Here is an 18426-nt window from a genome sequence, read left to right on the forward strand (position 1 = left end):
CAACTCCCAGCAGGCAGCGCGGCGGGCGGGCGGCCCTCGGCGGTGCCCGCAGGACCCCGGAGCGGGCGCGGGCTGCCCGGCGCAGCGCCCGCAGGACCCCGGCACCTACCCATGCCTAGGTGAGTTCGCGTGAGCCGCCGCCGCCGCCGTCCCGTCCCCGCCGCCGCCCCGCGCGGCCCCGCCGCAGGCCAGGATGCTGGAGGAAGCAGGAGAGGTGCTGGAGAACATGCTGAAGGCGTCGTGCCTGCCGCTCGGCTTCATCGTCTTCCTGCCCGCCGTGCTGCTGCTCGTGGCGCCGCCGCTGCCCGCCGCCGACGCGGCTCACGAGTTCACCGTGTATCGCATGCAGCAGTACGACCTGCAGGGACAGCCCTACGGTGCGTGGACCCGGGCCCCTGGCCTCCCCCCGGGGCCGGGCTTTCCCCATGGGCTCCTGACCTCCCCCAGCTTTGCCTCCCCGCACCTGACCTCCCGCTCAGCCTTTCTCCTCCCCGAGGCTCCGGCCTATGCCGGCCAGGATGCCCTCTCCTTCGGTTCGGTCTCTGCTCCCCGGGCCCCAGGACCTGCCTCTCCCACCTGTCCAGCAGGAGTCCAGCCCGCAGACCTCACTTGGGCCGCCAGACACTTACCCAGATCCCAGGCAAGTCCGAGCTTGGATACCTGGACCGACGCTAGGCCCCCAGCTCTCTCTGCCCCAGGGACCCGCCCCGCTGGCTGCCACAGCACCCCGGCCCCGTCCCCGACAAGGGCTACATACTCCAGCACGCAGAGCTCTCTCCCACCTTCAGGCCAAGCTGCCCCTGCTCCTTTTCTCCTGGGTCCTCTCTGATTCCCAGCTGGAACAGAGCCCCAACCTTGGGTCTTCTTCACTTGGAGTGGAGCCTCTCAGCGCGGTTCTTCCAGGCCGAGCTGGCCACCCTTTCACAGTCCCTGGCACCCCAGTGTGTTTTGTCCAGTGTCTACATTCTGACACCTTTCAGGGCTCAAGAAGCTCTGATCGCTGACCCCAGCCTGGCCCCGTGTCAAGGCCCATCTCTCCCCAGGCTCTGCTCCCTGGTCCCAACTCATGAGCCAGGTTCCTCAGAATTCCTTAGCTAATCCTTCAGTCCCCTGCCTTTGGGCTCCTGAAATCCCTTGGACCCCATTTCTTGCTCCCCGCTTTGGTGCATACCCACCCCTCGGCTTCCTGGAACACCACCAGCCCACCCTGGCTCCTTCTATCCACGATTTCAGGCCCCCACGGCTGGATCCTGTCCAGCTCCTGTTCCCCGGCCCTGCTCCCTCATCTGTCAAAGTTCTGACCCCAGTGCTCAAGTCATTCTGAATTTCTCTCTTTTTCCCCAGCCTTGCTGTATCTGGTGTTCCAGAACCTCCTGGTCTCTGGTTTCTCTTCCAGCTTGGTGCCTTAGGCCCCCACAAGTCAAGGCCCGCCCTCCCCAGTTCCCCTGGTCCCCTCCTCTCTGAGCTCTGGTTCTCTTGGACTAGCCTCTCTTGTTGGAACATCAGGCCTAGCCTGAGCCCCCTGGATCCCCTGCCACTGCCAGGCCCCTGGGGAGCCCCAGTGTCTGGAGATTCCCCTCAGATCCCTCATCACCCCAGAGTTATGTTGTTTCTGTTTAGTGCAGTGGTTGTCAACCCACTCAGTGGTTGTCGCTGAGTGATGACTTTGGGTTGTCGTGACTGGGGGTGCTCCTGGCATCGAGGGGGTAGGGCCAGGGGTGCTGCTCCACACCCCACAGTGCCTGGGATGGCCTCTCCCAGAGAATGATCTGGGCCAGATTGTCAGCAGTGCTGAGGGGGAGAACTTGGGGTTACAGTGATGTCTCTAGACCCCAGGCTCTCGACCGGTGGGGAGGAAGGCCAGGAGCCCCTAATGAGTGGGCAGTTTGTATGCGTTGTTGACATCCCCCTGGGGAGAGGGTTTCAGCCGGTGCTGTCACAGGTGGTCTTTTGAGATGTGGCGCATGCAATGGAAGAAGGGGATCTTTAGCATCTCTTGGTGGTTAACTGTAACAAGCTTGAATAGCTACGTGTGACTAGCGGCTGCCGTCCTGGTCTAGAGGATCCTGCAGTCCAGCAGCAGGCCTGGATCCTAGAACTCTCCAGGTCAACCCGCCAGACCTTCCCTCACCCAGTCACTCCGCCGTCCCCTCTCGCACTGCACTCGGAGCCTTGCCGGGAGCTCTCCCAGCACACCCAGCTCCGCTCCGGGACCCTTGGGCGGCTGTAATCCAGCAGCCTGGCTGCCCCGGATTCCCCCACCGCCTGCTCAGCGCTGGCCTGCTTGCGGGTGTGGCCCCCTCTCCCTGCCCCAGACAGGTGCCGCAGACCCGCTCCCTGACCGCATCATTCTCCTCGCAGGTCCTCGGGAACCTTCTCTCCTTTCTCCCTGCCCTCCTTCCCTCTTCCCCTCCTTTACCTGAGTTCTTCGCCCCTGTTCCTGGATTCCTTCCCGTTCTTTTTTCTGACCCAGTGTCTCCCCCCACCCCACAGGCCCTCCTTTCCGGCCCCCATCTTTGTTGCTCATGGTGAGAAACCTGGATGCCGAGTGGGCTCGGGGGTGAGCGGAGGGGCCTGGCAGGGCGCCCACCCGTCTCAGCTCGCACGTCTACACCTCCACCCAGATCACACCAGGCAGCGTCCCCCATTGGCAGGGATGTGAGGTCCCCACCGCTGCCTGGGGAGATGCTGGCGGGATAGTCCGGGAAGGCCCGGTGGTGCAGAGGGAGTCCCGGCTCCTCCCCGGTCGTGGAGCCTCTGAGGGCTGGTCTGCTGGGTCACTGCTGATTGCAGCATCCCCGGCATCACGCACGCCCTCGGCTCCCGCCTCCTGGCGTAACCCTTGCTCTGGGCCTCCTTTCCCAACTTCCTGTTCGCTCCTGTTGAGAAACAGGCGGGCAGGGTGCCGGGAAGGGGAGGCGTGTGCTCTTTGAGCTGGGGTGTGACCCCCACCCCCCACCCCCCGAATGGACTCCGGCCTTTCTGGGCTGGGCCGCTCACGCCCATCCCACTTGGTCCCCACAGAAACAGCCCTGGGAGGTTGGGATGTGGGCACCCACACCGGGCACGGGGATGGGCTCTCCGCCCCTTGCTGGTCGGTGGCTTCGCGCTGCAAAGGACCAGTGCAACCCGCAAGGAGAGAGGACTGGCCCTGGGCCCTCGGTAGAGAAGCTTGTGACCTCTGTCCAGGTCTGGTCCCATTGTGGGAACCGGCGACTTCCGTCCAGGTGTCCACCGCCCGCCCAGACGCAGGGGTGACCGAGGCTGCGCTGGCTTCAGCCTCATGCCAGCAAAGACGGTCTCCGCTCTTGGGGCGCTCAGCCTCTGGGGGCGGTTGGGGGGCTGGCGTCCACCTGGTTCTGCTCTCACCCCCCCCTTCCCATCTCTGGGTCTTTGTAGGCTCCACCCCGAGGTGACAGGTGACATCCGAGCCGCCCCTGGGAAGCTGCGGCTGGGACACGGGGGAGGGGCCTGTCCGGCATTCCCAGAGCTTCAGGGGCCCCTGAAGGTCTTTGCCGCCCTCCCCGCCAGGCCCTCCCGGGCTCCCACGTTGCCCTAAAGCAGAGGAAAGGCCCTGGGGCGGGGGAGAGGCACACAGCCCCCAGCCTGGGGCGCATGGCCCAGCTTCGCTCCTTGGTCACAGACCCCTGCCCCTGAGACAGCCCTGCCCTTTCCCACCTGGGGCGCTGTCCCTTCTGTGTTCTGCTGGGCCCCTCTGACGGACCAGCCCTCAAGATGGGCTGTAGGAAGCGACCCTTCTCCCGATGGCACGTCCTTGGAAAGCAGAGGTGGGGACCTCGCTCCTGGCCCTGAGCCTGAGGTCGTCTGGGCCTGGTGCATCCCTGAGGACACAGGTGTCGCCTTGCCCGGCAGCCTCGACCTCCAGGCAGCACACTCTGGCTCCCTGGGGGAAGCAGACCTGTTTCTCTGCATTGTTATTCTGACACTCACTGTGTGGGTCTCCAACTGGAGGCCCTAAGGGCCATATCTGGCCCCCATGTGCAGTAGGGTTTGTTTGTCTTTGTGCATCCTGGGTCAGCCTGGGACCTGTGAGACATTTTGGACCCGCCGTGTGCCTTTGTCACCTGGGTGATCTGACCTAAGAATCTGGATTTCTGGCAGCATCCCGCTGAGTGCTGGTGGCCCTGGCAGCTGGGGGCCTGCCTGAGCCCCCTTTCCCATCAGTGCAGGGATGGCCCTGAGGGCCCGCCGCTGCATACTGTGCACCCGTGGGTGCTGGCGCCCCCTCCTCGTTGCGCTGAAACGTCCACGCAGCTTCTCGCCGCCTTTCTCCAGTAGAGCTCTGAGGACAGCAGTGCTGTGTCTGAGGGGACCTGCTGGCCTTAGAAACGCGCTCTGTGCAATCCTGGCTGCAGCCTACTTCTCAGGCGGGGAGGGGTCAGCTGCCTGGAAAAGCTTGTGAGCGGGGAGGGGGCCAAGCCGGAAGCAGCCTCTCCCTCCCTCCCTGATTCTCTGGCCCTTTCTTGAGCTCCCAGAGATGAGAAACCCGGGTGGTCCTGCCCCCAGGGCACACCAGGCCATGTCTGGCATCATCTGTGGTTACCATGACTAGGGGGCTCCTGGCATCGAGGGGGCGGGGCCAGGGAGGCTGCTCCACACCCCACAGCGCCCAGGACGGCCCAGGGGGAACAGTGCAGCCCTGACTGGAAGAAGATGGACAGACCCTGGTGTTTTCCTTCCTGAGGGGCTTCAGGGAGACTGGGCGTTGGTTCGTTCCATGTCCTGAGCCTGCTGGGCTGGGAGTCGCCAGGCGATGCTGGGTTTGCAGTGTGGTGAACGAGGTCTCTACCCCTGGAACCCCCAGGCTAGTTAGGGGAGTAGATAGCGAGGGCCCCGGGGACATGGACAAGGCCGTGTTAGAGCTGTGAGGGGAGGGGGCCCTGGCCTGGGGAGGGCGGGACGGGGGCCACTGGTCAGGTTAGCCAGGGCAGGGTTTGGGTTTTCCTCGGGTCATTGGGAACTGTGGGGGGCAGTCCTGTAGGAGTCCTGGGGGCTCCCTCTGCTGGGGACTAGACCCTGGAGTGGGTGCTGGGCTCTGTGCTGGGGGTCTCCTGACACCCTGGGCAGGGCGTGAGGCACCTGTGGGGCCCTGCGTCCCAGGAGTCATGGGGAACCCGGGGAGGAGGGCTGGGGGAGCAGGACCGACTGGGTTCCAATCCCGGTGCTCCTGCTGACGGTCCCGCCTTCCGGGTGGGTGGCGTGGGGGGCTGCTGGCTGCCTCTGTGGGCCGGGGTGAGGGCACCCGCCCCTGAGCTGCCGCAGGGACATGGGGCGGGGGGCACGGCACCCAGCCTGGCAGGAAGCCCGCACATCCTCGCAGGGCGGCTGGGTGGGCAGGGACCACGTCACTCTCTGAGGGATGACTGTGGCCGTGGTGCAGTGGCGGAGGGAGGGTGCCAGAGCAGGGACAGTGGGTCCAGCCCTGGTTTAGGAATGGAGGGGTAGGGGGGTTGGTTCAAGGAGAAGGGTCTTAGTTTTCGGTGAGTTCTCGGAAGGCCCCTCGAGACCAGGGTTGGGGTGGGCGCGGCTCCGGTGGGTGGGCGGCTAGCTGAGGGACCCCTCCCTGCAGGCACGCGGAACGCGGTGCTGAACACGGAGGCGCGCACCATTGACGCGGACGTGCTGAGCCGGCGCTGCGTGCTCATGCGGCTGCTGGACTTCTCGTACGAGCGCTACCAGCGCGCCCTACGCCAGTCGGCCGGTGCCGTGGTCATCATCCTGCCGCGGGCCATGGCCGCGGTGCCGCAGGACGTCATCCGGGTGAGGCCCGCCCCGCCCCACCCCACCGGCTCCGGCTCCGGCTCCATCCCGTCCAGTCCCCGGTGCCCGCCCTCTAGGGGCAGCCCCGGGCCCCCCTGCCCGAAGCCGCGTGAACGTTTGTCTGTCCCGCAGCAATTCATGGAGATCGAGCCCGAGATGCTGGCCATGGAGACCATCGTGCCTGTGTACTTCGCCGTGGAGGACGACGCCCTGCTGTCCATCTACGAGCAGACGCAGGCTGCGTCCGCCTCCCAGGGCTCCGCCTCTGCCGCTGAAGGTGGGCTCGGGGCGGGGGGCGTGCGGAGAGGGGCCCCGCTGTGCAGTTTCCAGGACCCCCTCTCCCGGGCTGGGGGATGCTGCGGTGAGCTTGGCAGCCGGCAGCTCTGCCGTTTGACCGGTCCGGGGGCCATGGGGGAGAGTGAGCTAGCAAAAGTGGTCAAAGAATTGAGCCAAAAGGATCCAATCGCAGGTGTAGGAAAAGGAAGCTGGTCCTCGGAGCCAACGAGAGTGGGCAAGGCAGGCAGGTTTGTCCACACAGTGGACTCACCCAGCTCCTTGGGGAAACAGTTTGTGGGTATGTGTTTAAGCTGTAAAGGAAGGGTCATTCCTCCTGGCCAGATTATTAGCTGCGTGGATGCTAGACTGGGGGATGGCAGACTGTGGCCCTCGGCCGCCTGTTTGTGTAAATAAAGTTTTATCGGCACACAGCCAGTGTTACACACGGCTTATGGTGGCTTTCACACTACAGTAGGAGAGTTCAGTGGCTGTGACAGACTGGCCCACAGAGCTAAAAATTTCGACTCTCTAGCACTTTACAGAGAAAGTTTGCTAAACCCTGGTCTGAATTAAAGTCTGGACAGTGGCCGTCTGCATTGTGGCAGCACAAGAGTGAGTGTTTGGAAAGATCTTAATTTCTAGTTAGAGCGGAAGGGAGGGGGAGGAGTCAGCTACTTGGTGGAATATTACGCAGCCGTTAAGAAATGGCATCGGGTGTGAGAAAGTGCTTATTTTACGTTGGTCAGTGGAAAAACCAGAATATAAGATCATAGATCAGGATCACAACACTTTCTTAGGCGTAGCTTGTTTGTTTTGGAATAACACTGGGGTTCGGAAGAAGTTGCGGACATACTACGGTTCCTGAGAGGCACCCTCCCAGCTCCCCCAGTGATGACACCTCCCATGGCCATCACGATTGGGGTTTGTGTCATTGTCATTGTTGTTTTTCGGCCGCACCGCACGGCTTGCAGGATCTTACTTCCCCGACCAGGGATTGAACCCGGGCCCTCGGCAGTGAAAGCACAGAGTCCTAACCACTGGACCGCCAGGGAGTTCCCACGGTTGTGTATTTAAATGTGTAAAGAACGGAAGGGCTTGAGACAGGGTGAGCTCACGGGCGTTTTAGGGCAGCCGCTGCCCCCAGGTGAAAAAGTGGCAGGCGCAGTGGACCACTGGCTTGCATGGAGCAAGGTGGGCACCACCTCACCTCGGCTCAGGAGAGAGTGGAACTTTCCTTTCTATGAAAGTTTGAGTTCTCACGCCATCTTTGCTTTCGGGGCTGGGCTGGAGGATTGTGGGCCATCTGATGGGAAACTCCTGTTTTGGGGTCACTGCTGAAGTGATCCTTGGGGAGCTGGGTCGGAGGTTGTGCACGCGCCTTCGTGATTTAGGAACGGTCCCTGACGGTCCCGCAGAGCGAGGGCGCACGCGCCCTCCTCACCGACCTGAGTGGTGTCCGGGTGACTGTTTCACCGGCTCTTATACTGGACACCTAGGCTCTTGCCCGTGTCCAGTTACCGCATTGTGTTCTAGTCTGTGTGGTCAGTTCTGCTTTTGCTCAGACTGAACCCCTGGAGTCTGGGGTGCTGGGGTGGTGAGCGTGCCGGCTCTGGTCCGGGAACCCCCAGGCCGCGGCACGGCAGCCCCCGGGCTCAGGCTGGTCCTCCCCGCCCCCGTCCTCAGTGCTGCTCCACACCGCCACCGCCAACGGCTTCCAGATGGTCACCAGCGGGGTCCAGAGCAAGGCCGTGAGCGACTGGCTCATCACCAGCGTGGAGGTGAGTGCCCGGCGTGCCTCACTGCCCGTGCCCACTAGAGGGAGCCTCTGACTGGGAAATCGGGTCAGATGGCCGCCCGCCCGCCCGCCCTATGGAGAGATGGGCCTCCAGCCACACACCCTGCCTCGCCTCCTCCTCCCCCCACCCCTGCCCCACCGAGAGCCCCCTCCCCGAGTGGCCGGCCCTTCCCCTAACAGTAACATCACGGGGGCTCAGCTGAGCTGGTGGAGAGCAGAGCTCTGGGCAGCAATTAAAGCCTAATCTCCCACCGGGAGGGCGGGTGTATGCAGGCATCCAGGCCAGAGCAAGGTCCAAGTTCTCCCCCTCGCAGTCTCCCCACCCGGGTCAGCTCCACGGGCCGCCCGTGGGGTTGTCTCGCTGCACCCGTCCCACCCCCCCCGAAAAAAGCCTCCGGTGGTTTTGTTCCCCTTCCCCCACGAGGAGGCCGCAGCTGAGGCCTTGCAGAGCTGCCCTCTGTCCAGAGAGTAAGGGGCGTGGGGCCTCAGCACATGCTGCCCCCGGCTCGGACCGCCTGCGGGCCCTGCTCCCGACAGGATGTCTTTGCCGTCTGTTCCCTGCTGGACTTGACCGGGGGCTGGTTTACGCAGGAGGACCTCGGCCAGGGCGCTGGACCCCGACCCCCTGAGCTCTTCCTGTGCTGTCAGGACCTTGCCGTGCCTGCCGTCAGCGGGGCTCGGCCTTTGAAGGGTGGGCCTGGTTTCCCGGTGGCCAGGTCTGGCCACCCCCTGTGTCCACAGTGTAGCCGGCAAAGCCGAGAACACTGCCGCCGGGTGGGAGGCGGCCACTGCCTCAGGCCGGCTGGCCCTTCACACCTGTGTCTCTGCAGGGGCGGCTGACCGGGCTGGGCGGAGAGGACCTGCCCACCATCGTCATCGTGGCCCACTACGACGCCTTCGGGGTGGCCCCGGTACGTCCGTGCCCTCAGGGCCCCGTGAACACCCTGCGGGACGGGTGTCATCGTGAAGCTTCACTCCCCCAAACGAGACGTGACAGCAGAGGGAGGGGCGGTCCCCGGGGAGGCCCATGAGACCCAGCCAGGGATTCTCACTTGGGGCTGGTCACGCAGGCACCTCTGCCCGGCACGGCCGAGACCCCAGACCCAGGAGGAGAGCAGGTGCCCGTGCAGACCCTGTGTCTGCACAGACAGTGTCAGGACAGGGGGCCCCCGAAGTTCGGTTCCCGGCGCCCCCGAGGGCTGGCGTGGCCAGCGTCCCTCCAGGCTGCAGGCCACCCGGGGCTGTGCCCTCAGAGCCCCCGGCACGGTGGGGTGGGAGGTTCCTGCTGGAGAACCAACAGCCAGCTGAACCAGACAGTGTGGGTGCTGGGAGGGCCTGCATCCGGGCGTGCGCCCCTGACCGCGCCTTGCGGGGCACCCCACCTGGGAGGCCAAGGCTGTCCTTGAGGACGCCGGGGCCCAGAGGCCGGCCCTGGACAGTCAGCTCAGAGCCACGTTCTCACCCTTTTCATCATCCACCCCCACAGAGCCTTTTTAGACACCTGTGTCCTCATCTTCCCTTTCCTGTGAAATTTTCTTAGATATTTGAGATGTGATTCCCATAACATAAAATCCATCCTTTTAAAGCACGCAATTCAGAGGTTTTTAGTGAATTCACAAAATTGTGTAGACATCACCACTCTCTGCTTTCAGAGCGTTCCATCCCCCCAAAAGAAGCCCCCTCCCTATGAAGTCACCCCACCCCTCCCCCAGCCCCCGACAGCCAGGAACCCACTCTCCGTGTCTGTGGATCGGCCTGTCCTGGATGTTTCCCCTCAGTGGGGTCACACCCTGTGTGTCCTTGTGTCTGGCTTCCCTCACTGAGCACTCCGTCGCCCCCTCCCTGTGAACTTGAACAACATCGCACACCGTGTGTCAGTTGGTGAGCTGTGACTGTGGGAGGGTCCCAAGCCATGCAAACAACCCAGTTTTTTTCTCTCCAAGAACCAGTCGTTCCCCGTAGGGAATGTCGCCTTAGAGCGCAGGACCCAGACACGTGGGGGCAGTTCACAGCGCAGGGGGGCAGAAGGCCGGAGGTCCAGCTGGAGGGAACTCCCAGGGCGGATGCCCAGGCCGGACGGAGGCTGCGCACGGGGCTTCCCGCGTGCGTGGAGGCCGGGCGGCGCCCAGGGGCCGTCGGTCTTGGGTTTGGGCCGCGCAGGGTGGGTGAGCCCAGCTGCACTGGAGATGTGGACCGGGGGCGAGATTCGGGGGGGGGGGGGGGGGTGCGAGGCGCCGCACGTGGACGTGGGGTGACCTCGGCCTCCTCTCTGCACACTCGCAGTGGCTGTCGCACGGCGCGGACTCCAATGGGAGTGGCATCTCCGTGCTTCTGGAGCTCACCCGTCTCTTCTCCAGGCTCTATACCTACAAGCGCACCCACGCCGCGTAAGTGATGGGGGCAGGGCGGTTCCGACCCCGGAATCGCAGTGTCGGGTCGTGGAGCCCAGCTCCTCCCGGGTGCACCCCCGGGAATCCCCCCCAGGAGGCCGGGCTGCCCTCGCTCCCAGAAGAGCCGGGGATGCTCCAACGGCAAGAAGCAGAAATACCTGCGAGCCGGTTGCTCAGGCTGGCGTCTCCCCATCGTGGCCCTGGGCACAGCTGGTCACCGGTGTGGGCGCTCGTCTCTACACCGCGCTGCCCTGGGACGGCAGGGGCCCAGTGACGAGCGAGTCTCCCTGAGCTGCCGGGCCCGGCCCCATGCACACAGGTGCCCTGAGCGGCAGGGGTGCTCACGTTCCAGGCGGGGAGGGGAGGTTGAGATCAGGGTGTCAGCAGGGCCACGCCTCCTCCTGAAACCCCAGGGGAGGGTCCTTCCCGTCGCTGCCGGGTTCCAGCAGTGATGGATTCCTCGGTCCCAGCGTCACGTGGCCTCCTCTTCCTCCGGGTGTCTCTCCTCTCCTATAAGGACCGCCGTGGCCACGGCGGGATGGATGGGGCTGGGGGGGCGGGCGCGGGGACATGGTCCTTCACGACACCCCTGGCTTCAGTCCTGCTCGAGGGGCGGGGTGCTGAATCACCTGTCACTTTTTATTTCCCGATTGGTCCACCCGGTCTCTCCTGGTTTCGAGAGTTCAGTGAGGCCCCTGAAGCCATGCTTCTCACCAGAGAGGCAGCCAGAGCTGTGCTTCTCACCTGGAGCCCCGGGGGGACACTGGGCCATGTCTGGGGACATCTGTGATCATCATGACTCGGGGGCTCCTGGCACCCATTGGGCGGGGGCCAGGGATGTTGCTGCACACCCCGCAGCACCCAGGACTCCCCAATGTCAGCAGTGCCAGGATAGGGAGGCCCAACCCTGAAGGCTGGTTGGATTTCGTACTTGGGGGGAGACCACCTCCTCCTTGTCAGGGACCTGGACTCCCACGTGTCAACGCTGGCGCCCCACTGCTTCCCGCCAGGTACAACCTCCTGTTCTTTGCTTCTGGAGGAGGAAAGTTCAACTACCAGGGCACCAAGCGCTGGTTAGAAGACAATCTGGACCACACAGGTGAGCGGCCCCAGTGGCCAGGGTGGGGTCCGGGCCCCCGGTACTGCCCCCCACCTCCACCCACCAGCCCTCACTGCACTCAGATTCCAGCCTGCTCCAGGACAACGTGGCCTTCGTCCTCTGCCTGGACACCCTGGGCCGGGGGGACAGCCTGCACCTGCACGTGTCCAAGCCGCCCAGGGAGGGGACGCTACAGCACTCCTTCCTGCGGGAGCTCGAGACGGTAGGCGCCCCGCCGGAGGCCAGGCTGGGACATGGGATCTTTGCGCACCCTGGGGCCTCGGGTGAGCCTCAGGTGGGTTTTCTGGGGGGGGGGGGGCAGGTGGGCTTCTCCCTGGGTTCCAGAAGCAGGAGGTTCGGGGAGGGACTTGGGACCCGCCGGACGCGAGGGGCCACCTCCACAGAGACAGGCAGGGCTGGGGCGCGGCCTGCGGGCGCCGGGCAGAGCCTGAGAGTGCCCCTTGCAGGTGGCCGCCCACCAGTTCCCCGAGGTGCGGTTCTCCATGGTGCACAAGAAGATCAACCTGGCGGAGGACATCCTGGCCTGGGAGCATGAGCGCTTCGCCATCCGCCGGCTGCCTGCCTTCACCCTGTCCCATCTGGAGAGCCACCGCGATGGCCAGCGCAGCAGCATCATGGACGTGCGGTGAGCACCGCCGTCGGAGCAGGCGTGGGCCGGGGCATCAGCCGGTCCTTGGGCATCCGGCAGGCTTCCTGGAGGAGGTGGCACTAGAACTGATGGGCGTGAGCCAGGAGAAGGGTGTGGCTCGGTGGAGGGAAGACTTGGGGGGACGCGGGGGACCTCCCGGGGCAGCCCCCCACCCCACGCCGACGCCCACTCGGGTCGGGATGTGTTGCCTCTGAGGCTCCTCTTCTACGGTCCTGTGTTGCTGGCAGCCCTTGGTGTCCCTGGGCTTGTGGCCGTGCCACCGTCCCCGCCTCTGTGGTCACGTGGCCTCTCTCTCGTGCCTGTGTCCAAATTCCCGTCCTTATAGGGACACCAGCCGTGGGACTTCAGACCCCCCTACTCCAGTGTGATCACATTTTAGCTAATAACGTCTGCGGAGACCCTACTTCCAAATTGGGTCCCGTTCCCAGGTTCCGGGTGGGCGTGAATTTGGGGGACACTGTTGCCCCCACTACAGGGCATTACAGCAACTCCACCCTCAGCAGCCCATGGAGGCGGGTGTCCTGACCTCCCCCAAGGTCCAGAGGAGGAGACAGGCCCGGGGCCGCCAGTCACTAAGGCAGACGCGCGTCCATAGGGCGCAGGCTTGGCCCGGGCACCCAGGGTGCAGGGCAGCCCCGTCGGGGGCGGGCCCGGCCCAGAGAGGAGCCCGCGGTGCGGGGGGCGCCCGTCTGCTGGGAGGGCCGTCGCTCTGCTTGTCTTTATCGTTACCAGGTATATGCTCGCTCTTGGTTTTTGGCGATTGTGAACGATGCCAATTCCTGATATATGTGTTTTTAAAACCTGCCCTCGAAGGTCCCGGGTTGACTCTAAAACCCTGACCCGAAACACGAGGCTCATCGCCGAGGCCCTGACCCGTGTCATCTACAACCTGACGGAGAAGGTGAGCCCCCGCCCGCCCGCCCGTGAGCCCCCCGCCCGCCCAGCCGCTGGCGGGTCTGGACTCAGCCCCATGCTCTCCTCTCTCCGCAGGGGACGCCCCCGGACATGCCAGTCTTCACGGAGCAGATGGTAATGGGCGGGCGGGCGGGCAGGGGGGCCGGTGGGGCGGGGGCAGGGGTCCCGTGACCACGGCCGCTTCCCCGCAGCAGATCCAGCAGGAGCAGCTGGACTCGGTGATGGACTGGCTGACCACCCAGCCGCGGGCCGCGCAGCTGGTGGGCAAGGACGGCCCGCTCCTCAGCACGCTGGAGCGCTACCTCAGCCACTACCTGAAGGAGGTCAGGCCGCACCACGTGAAGGCCGACAAGCGGTGAGGCCGGGCGCCGCCCCGCCAGCCAGCGGGTGGGCTCTTCTAGGGCCTTCCTCCCCTCAGGGCCAGATGGGGCAGACAGAAACACTGGACGAAAAATAAACACGATAAGTGAGAAGTGCAGGTGCCCCGTTAAACGAGTTCCAGGTGAACCGCAAATTGTCTCGGTGTAAATATAGCCCACGCCGTGTCTGGGACATACTTACACTGAAAGCCCATTTCTTCTTATTTGCAGTCCTCGTAGAACTGAAGCCCTGTGTTTTATCTGGCAGCCCTATACCCCCAGCTACCCTTCGTGGACCTTTTGTGTTCTGGGCCTCGGGTGACTCCTACCCCAGGTCCCCTCCTGCCCTCGGGATGCTCTTCCCCACTGCAGGCCTCCTGAGTTCTGTCTTCTTTCTGTTCAGTGCTCCCATGCTCCCTGGTTGGGCTGAGCAGGGACCGAGGAGGGGTGTCTGGGGGATCCACAGGCAGGAGACACCCCCCGGAAAGCTTGGTGCCCCTCACTGGCTCTCCACCTTCCTCCCAACTCATGGCGCTCCAGGGAGAGCAAGCTCTTGAACAGAAGAAGAAACTGAGGCTCAGAGTGGACCCACAGCTGTGGAGCTGGGGGCCTCCAATTCCTAGGCTGTGGTCGTTCTCCCTCTATAGAAACGCTTCCCAGACCAGATAATTTCCAGTTACCACACTTCGTTTTAGAGAGTACACCCCAGAAAGCAACAGGAAAGACATTAGTTGAGAATAAAGGACGGTCCTTCCCCAGGAGGGGCAATGGCAGCCTTGTGCAGGCACACACCTGGGGTGCCCCCTTCCTGCGCCACGTTCCTAGGCTGGTGGGACCTCCGGTGGCCCTGCTATCAGGGTGAGCCTGCTGAGAAAGCGCTCTCTCACCAGGGACCCTGAGTTTGTCTTCTACGACCAGCTGAAGCAGGTGATGAACGCCTACAGGTGAGCGCCCTGGGTCACCGTCCAGGGGACTGGGTCCTCGGGACAGCTGGGAGCAGCCCGCTGACCCACCCCGCCACCCCCTCCCCTCCCCAGGGTCAAGCCGGCCATCTTCGACCTGCTTCTGGCCGTCTGCATCGGCGCCTACCTCGGGATGGCCTACACGGCGGTCCAGGTGAGCAGGGGACTGGGGGAGGTGAGGCCTCTCAGGAGACCCCTTGGGCGGCCCGAGGGCCTTCGTGCTGGCGGGGTCGCCCGACCTCACTGGAGCCCTCCCGCTGCCCCCAGCACTTCGACCTCCTGTACAAAACAGTTCAGAGACTGCTGAAGGCCAAGACGCAGTGACACGGCCGCTCCGCGCCGGCGGGAGGGCAGGGCCTTGCCCCTCGGCGGCTGTAACCCTGAATTACAGAACTTTTCTGTGTTGCTCTTGAGGATTTGGGGGCTTCTTTCTCTTGTTGATCCTTGGAGCTCCCTCGGAGGAGCGCTGGTGGAGGTCTGGTCTGGGGCCTGGCCGCGGACTCTGGGACAGAAGTGTGGATGAGCCCCCGCCCTGGAGTCGGCTCCGTGGCCCTCAGGGCGCGTAAGCCACGCCAGGAAAGAGGAACTGCGCCCAGCTCAGCCTCGCCCTCACCCCCGCCCGTGATGCTGGCCCGTGATGCTGACCGTGGACCTGGCGGTCGCAGGCCAACAGGGTCAGGGCCAGGCCACCCCCGTGCTGGCTCTGCGTCTGACCTCGAGGCTATCCCCACCCCCTCCGTCGACCCGGGTACTCCCTTCCCTCCCGTCTGGAGAGGGTGGCGCCGCCTCTGGGTCTCCGGGTTCTGGCCGCCCCCTCGCAGCCTTGTGCCCTCACCCAGCCGGCCCTGGGACGCGACTCCCCTGAGCCCGCTTGGGCGGCTGGCGCCTTGAACACCTGGCAGCCTCCCCAGGGGCCCTTGTGCTGCTCACCCTGCTTCGCACTGCCTCTGCCCCTCCTGTCCCCGCCCCGGACTCTCGGGGCTCTGCGCTCAGCCTGTCCCCCTGCGGAGCCCCCAGGGCGGGGGGCGGCCCCTTTGCTCATTTCCCTGGACCTTGGTTTCCTCATATGCAAGGAGGAGGATGCTTTCGGGGGGAGTGGGCACCCCCCCCCCACCCCAGGAGGAGACGTGACCATGGGAGCAGCTCTTCCTGGGACCCTGAGGGGGCGGGTCCGGGCCTGAGCCCTGCAAACCAGGTGCCTGGTGGGGCCTGAGCCGCTCAGAAGGGGTGGAGGGGGCAGGGCTGGGACTGACCTCAGGGAGACCCAGGTGTTCAGATTCATTAGCAATACAGTCAGTGAAGTGTTGAGTGCTGGGGCGTCAGGGTCCAGGAGAGGGGACTCCAGGGGCCTCCTGGCCACCAGGGAGGGCTCGCCTGCCTTCCGGTTCTGAGGGACCTGGAGGGGCTGGGGACTGGCTCACTCCCAAAGCCGCCCGATGCTCACTGGAGGGAACGGGCTCCTGGGGGCGCCTGGCTCGGCTGACCGTCCCGTCAGGCCTGGGATGGGCAGGCGTGGAGGCTGCAGGTCCTCTCTCTCGTACCTCCCTCTCCCTGCCCGGTGGCCCGTCTCCCCCAAAGACTGTTTACCGAGTGCCCGGCCACCTCTGGGGCGGGTATGGGCCCGGCCCCGCCCGGCCCATCCTATCATTCCCCACGTGTGAGTGTGTGAGCCGTGGACGAGCTGTGGTTGCCGCGTGAGCGTCCTTCCTCCCCAGGGCACATGGTCAGGATCGCTGACCAGTTGGAGCTCAGGATGTTTGTGGGACGCGGCCGGACGATCAGAAATAAAGCCATAATGAATGACAGCCTTGCGTGTCCTGTCCTGTCGGGGGCCGGGCCCTCAGGGTTCAGTCCTGCCCACGTGAAAGTGGTTTGCGTTCCCCTGGGGGGTGGGGGGCCTGGTGCCCGTATAAAGAGCAGGGCCAGCATCCCTCCGGCCCCCAGCTGAGACCACCACCACTCCCCACTGCAAGATGGGGGTAAAAACCAGCTCAGAGCTGTTGGGACAGTGGGGCGTGTTCCTTTCCTGCGGTGGCTGTACCACGAGCTCAGTGTCTCAAAACAGCAGGGATTTGTTGTGTCCCAGCTCTGGATGCTATGAGGGCGAGGATACCCGGTCTGTCCTGGCTTCTGGTCTCCGTGTTGCGTGGCCGTCTTTTCTGTCTTCTCTCATAAGGTTGCGTCTTTGGGTTTAGGGCCCATCCTACCCCAGCAGGACTGCATGCCAACTAATCACATCTGCAAAGGCCCTATTTCTCCGTAAGACCATAAGTCTGAAGTTATGCGTGGACGTGAAATTTGGAGGGACACCATTCAATCTGATGCAGGGGTGCAGTGGCTGTGTGAAGGCCACGCCCACTGGTCAGGCGCCGCCCCGCCCCCCCAGCCGCAGACCAGGCTCCGGGGAGGCCCTGGCTGGGCTGTGGTCCTCGGTGCCCGGTGCAGCTCAACACAGGGGTTCCGGCGTCGAGCTCTCTGCTCTGGACCTGGGAGCTCCCGAGGGTCTGCCTTGAACAAAGCTCTGCCCTCAGGAGCTTGGGTTCTGGGGGTGGGGGAGGATACACAAAGTACAGAGACGTATGCTGCGGGGACATGAAGCCACAGGCGACGGAGGCAGTGCGGGGGGTGCAATTTGGACGAGGCATCGGGGGAGCCAAGGGAGGGGGCTGTGGGATCCTTTCTCCCAGGGAGGTGGGACCCTGGAGGGCTGTGGGCAGAGGAGGGGGCGGGGCCTGACTCAGGTGCTCACAGGCGCCCTCTGCTGGCGGCTGCGGGGAGGACAGACGGGGGAGGGCGCCAGGCGCTGAGGATTGTGCTTGTCTAGGTGGGGGCACAGGAGGGGAGGAGCGGGCTGGGTTCCCCGAACCCAAAGGAGGGGCTAGGAGGGTGCTCCTGGGACCGTGTGGGCCAGACCGCAGGGGGCTGCTCAAGTTGCCTTAGTGACGCCCGTAGTCAGGGTCAGGGTCACAGCCGCCTCTCCTCAGACCCTCCTCTCCTCCCCCCACTGCCCTCCCCCACCCCGCCCCCCACCGCCCTGAGGCTGGAAGGTGGCTCTGGCCCCAGCACGGACTCATGTAAAACTCCCCACGTCTCAGAGGCAAAGCCAGCCCCTCATCTCATTTCAATACAGGTTGATATTTCCTCCTCGTTTTCCACAAAACTGTTCCATTGACTGTAGCCAAGAAAAGGAAAATCGCAACAACACCGGCCCTGCGGACAGAGATGGTCACCATCTACATGCTGGAGCTTTGTCCTGTACCCACACACCTGGGTACGTGGGTGTGTGTACACGTATGTACCCGAAACCTCGTTCTGGAACTGAGGTTCATGTATAAAAATGGTTTAAGTGTTTCTCTCCGTAGGCACAGTGGACAGGCACCCATGAAGCCATCCCACATGGAGGGGGTGGTGTGTGCGTCGTCCCGAACGCCCCCGGCTCCCCTTGCACCCCCTCCCTCCGCCCTCCTCCTCCCCAGGCGCCCGCTGGTCCCGTCACTACATATCAGTCTTGTTCGACTGTGGAGTGAAACAGTATTTCCCCACCTCCCCGCCACGTGCCAGGTACCGTGCGGGGGCCCGCAGACGCAGCCGCCAAACGGAGACCGCGGGGCTCGCGGTCCGCAGGGAAAGATGGATAAGTAAAAATAACGCCCGGTGGACATGAGGGGGCTCTTGAGTGAAATCGGGATGACAGGACGGTGGTCCAGGCAAAGGGCACAGCCCGTGCAAAGGCCCTGGGGCAGTACCATGCCTGGTGTGTTGCAGGAACAGCCAAGAGGAAGCCCGTGTGTATGCAGCAGAGTGAGGGAGGGGGAGAGAGGGAGGAGGGGAGGGCAGGAAGGCCCCCAGGACGTTGGTGGGCGTTTGCATTCTGCTCTCAGTGTGATGCGGAGCTGTAGGGAGGGGTGGGCTGAGGAGAGGAGGGATGTGGAGAGGTCACTGGCTCCCAGGGGACAGTTATGAAGATGACCGCGTTCCTTGGGCTCCCTCAGTGCCCATGAGCGTCACCCGAGGTCCCCATCAACCCTGGGCAGCAGCAAACGATTTGGGCAAAGGTGTCCTCCAGCGAGGGCATTGCACCCCCAACAGGGACCCCCAGGGGGTCACATCCAGTGGCTTTGATCTCTTCCCAGGGGTCTTTGTTTTAAGGCTGTAAAACAGGAGGAGCGTCCCATGAAA

At 64.2% G+C, this 18426-nt stretch overlaps 1 protein-coding gene across 7 annotated transcripts; it reads left to right on the top strand.

Moving 5' to 3' along the window:
* NCLN (nicalin) lies at positions 1–18049 on the top strand. Of its 7 annotated transcripts, none has more exons than XM_036848134.1 (16): positions 76–377; positions 5591–5781; positions 5914–6058; positions 6886–6978; positions 7741–7835; positions 8683–8763; positions 10136–10239; positions 11253–11341; positions 11425–11636; positions 11809–11987; positions 12825–12912; positions 13002–13040; positions 13118–13281; positions 14176–14229; positions 14323–14401; positions 17378–18049. In XM_036848134.1, exons 1-16 carry the CDS (start codon positions 194–196, stop codon positions 17417–17419), a joined length of 1839 nt encoding a protein of 612 aa, XP_036704029.1. In that variant the 5' UTR covers positions 76–193; the 3' UTR covers positions 17420–18049. The 7 variants fall into 7 exon arrangements, with proteins under 7 accessions (XP_036704033.1, XP_036704029.1, XP_036704027.1 ...); XM_036848132.1 differs by lacking the exon at positions 17378–18049 and adding an exon at positions 14515–16052 and having other exon boundaries at positions 77–377; XM_036848133.1 differs by lacking the exon at positions 17378–18049 and adding an exon at positions 14515–16052 and having other exon boundaries at positions 77–377; positions 13121–13281.
* Positions 18050–18426: the final 377 nt, after the last annotated feature.

Source organism: Balaenoptera musculus, chromosome 3, assembly GCF_009873245.2.
Source record: "Balaenoptera musculus isolate JJ_BM4_2016_0621 chromosome 3, mBalMus1.pri.v3, whole genome shotgun sequence".
NCBI lineage: Eukaryota > Metazoa > Chordata > Mammalia > Artiodactyla > Balaenopteridae > Balaenoptera > Balaenoptera musculus.

What these genes read in the sequence shown, in the direction of transcription:
- NCLN (XM_036848132.1), top strand. Translation starts at nt 194, where the DNA reads ATGCTGGAGGAAGCAGGAGAGGTGCTGGAGAACATGCTGAAGGCGTCG. An exon ending in CAGGTGATGAACGCCTACAG is followed by an intron (nt 14,230 to 14,322) that starts GTGAGCGCCCTG and finishes TCCCCTCCCCAG; the next exon opens with GGTCAAGCCGGCCATCTTCG. An exon ending in TGGCCTACACGGCGGTCCAG is followed by an intron (nt 14,402 to 14,514) that starts GTGAGCAGGGGA and finishes CGCTGCCCCCAG; the next exon opens with CACTTCGACCTCCTGTACAA.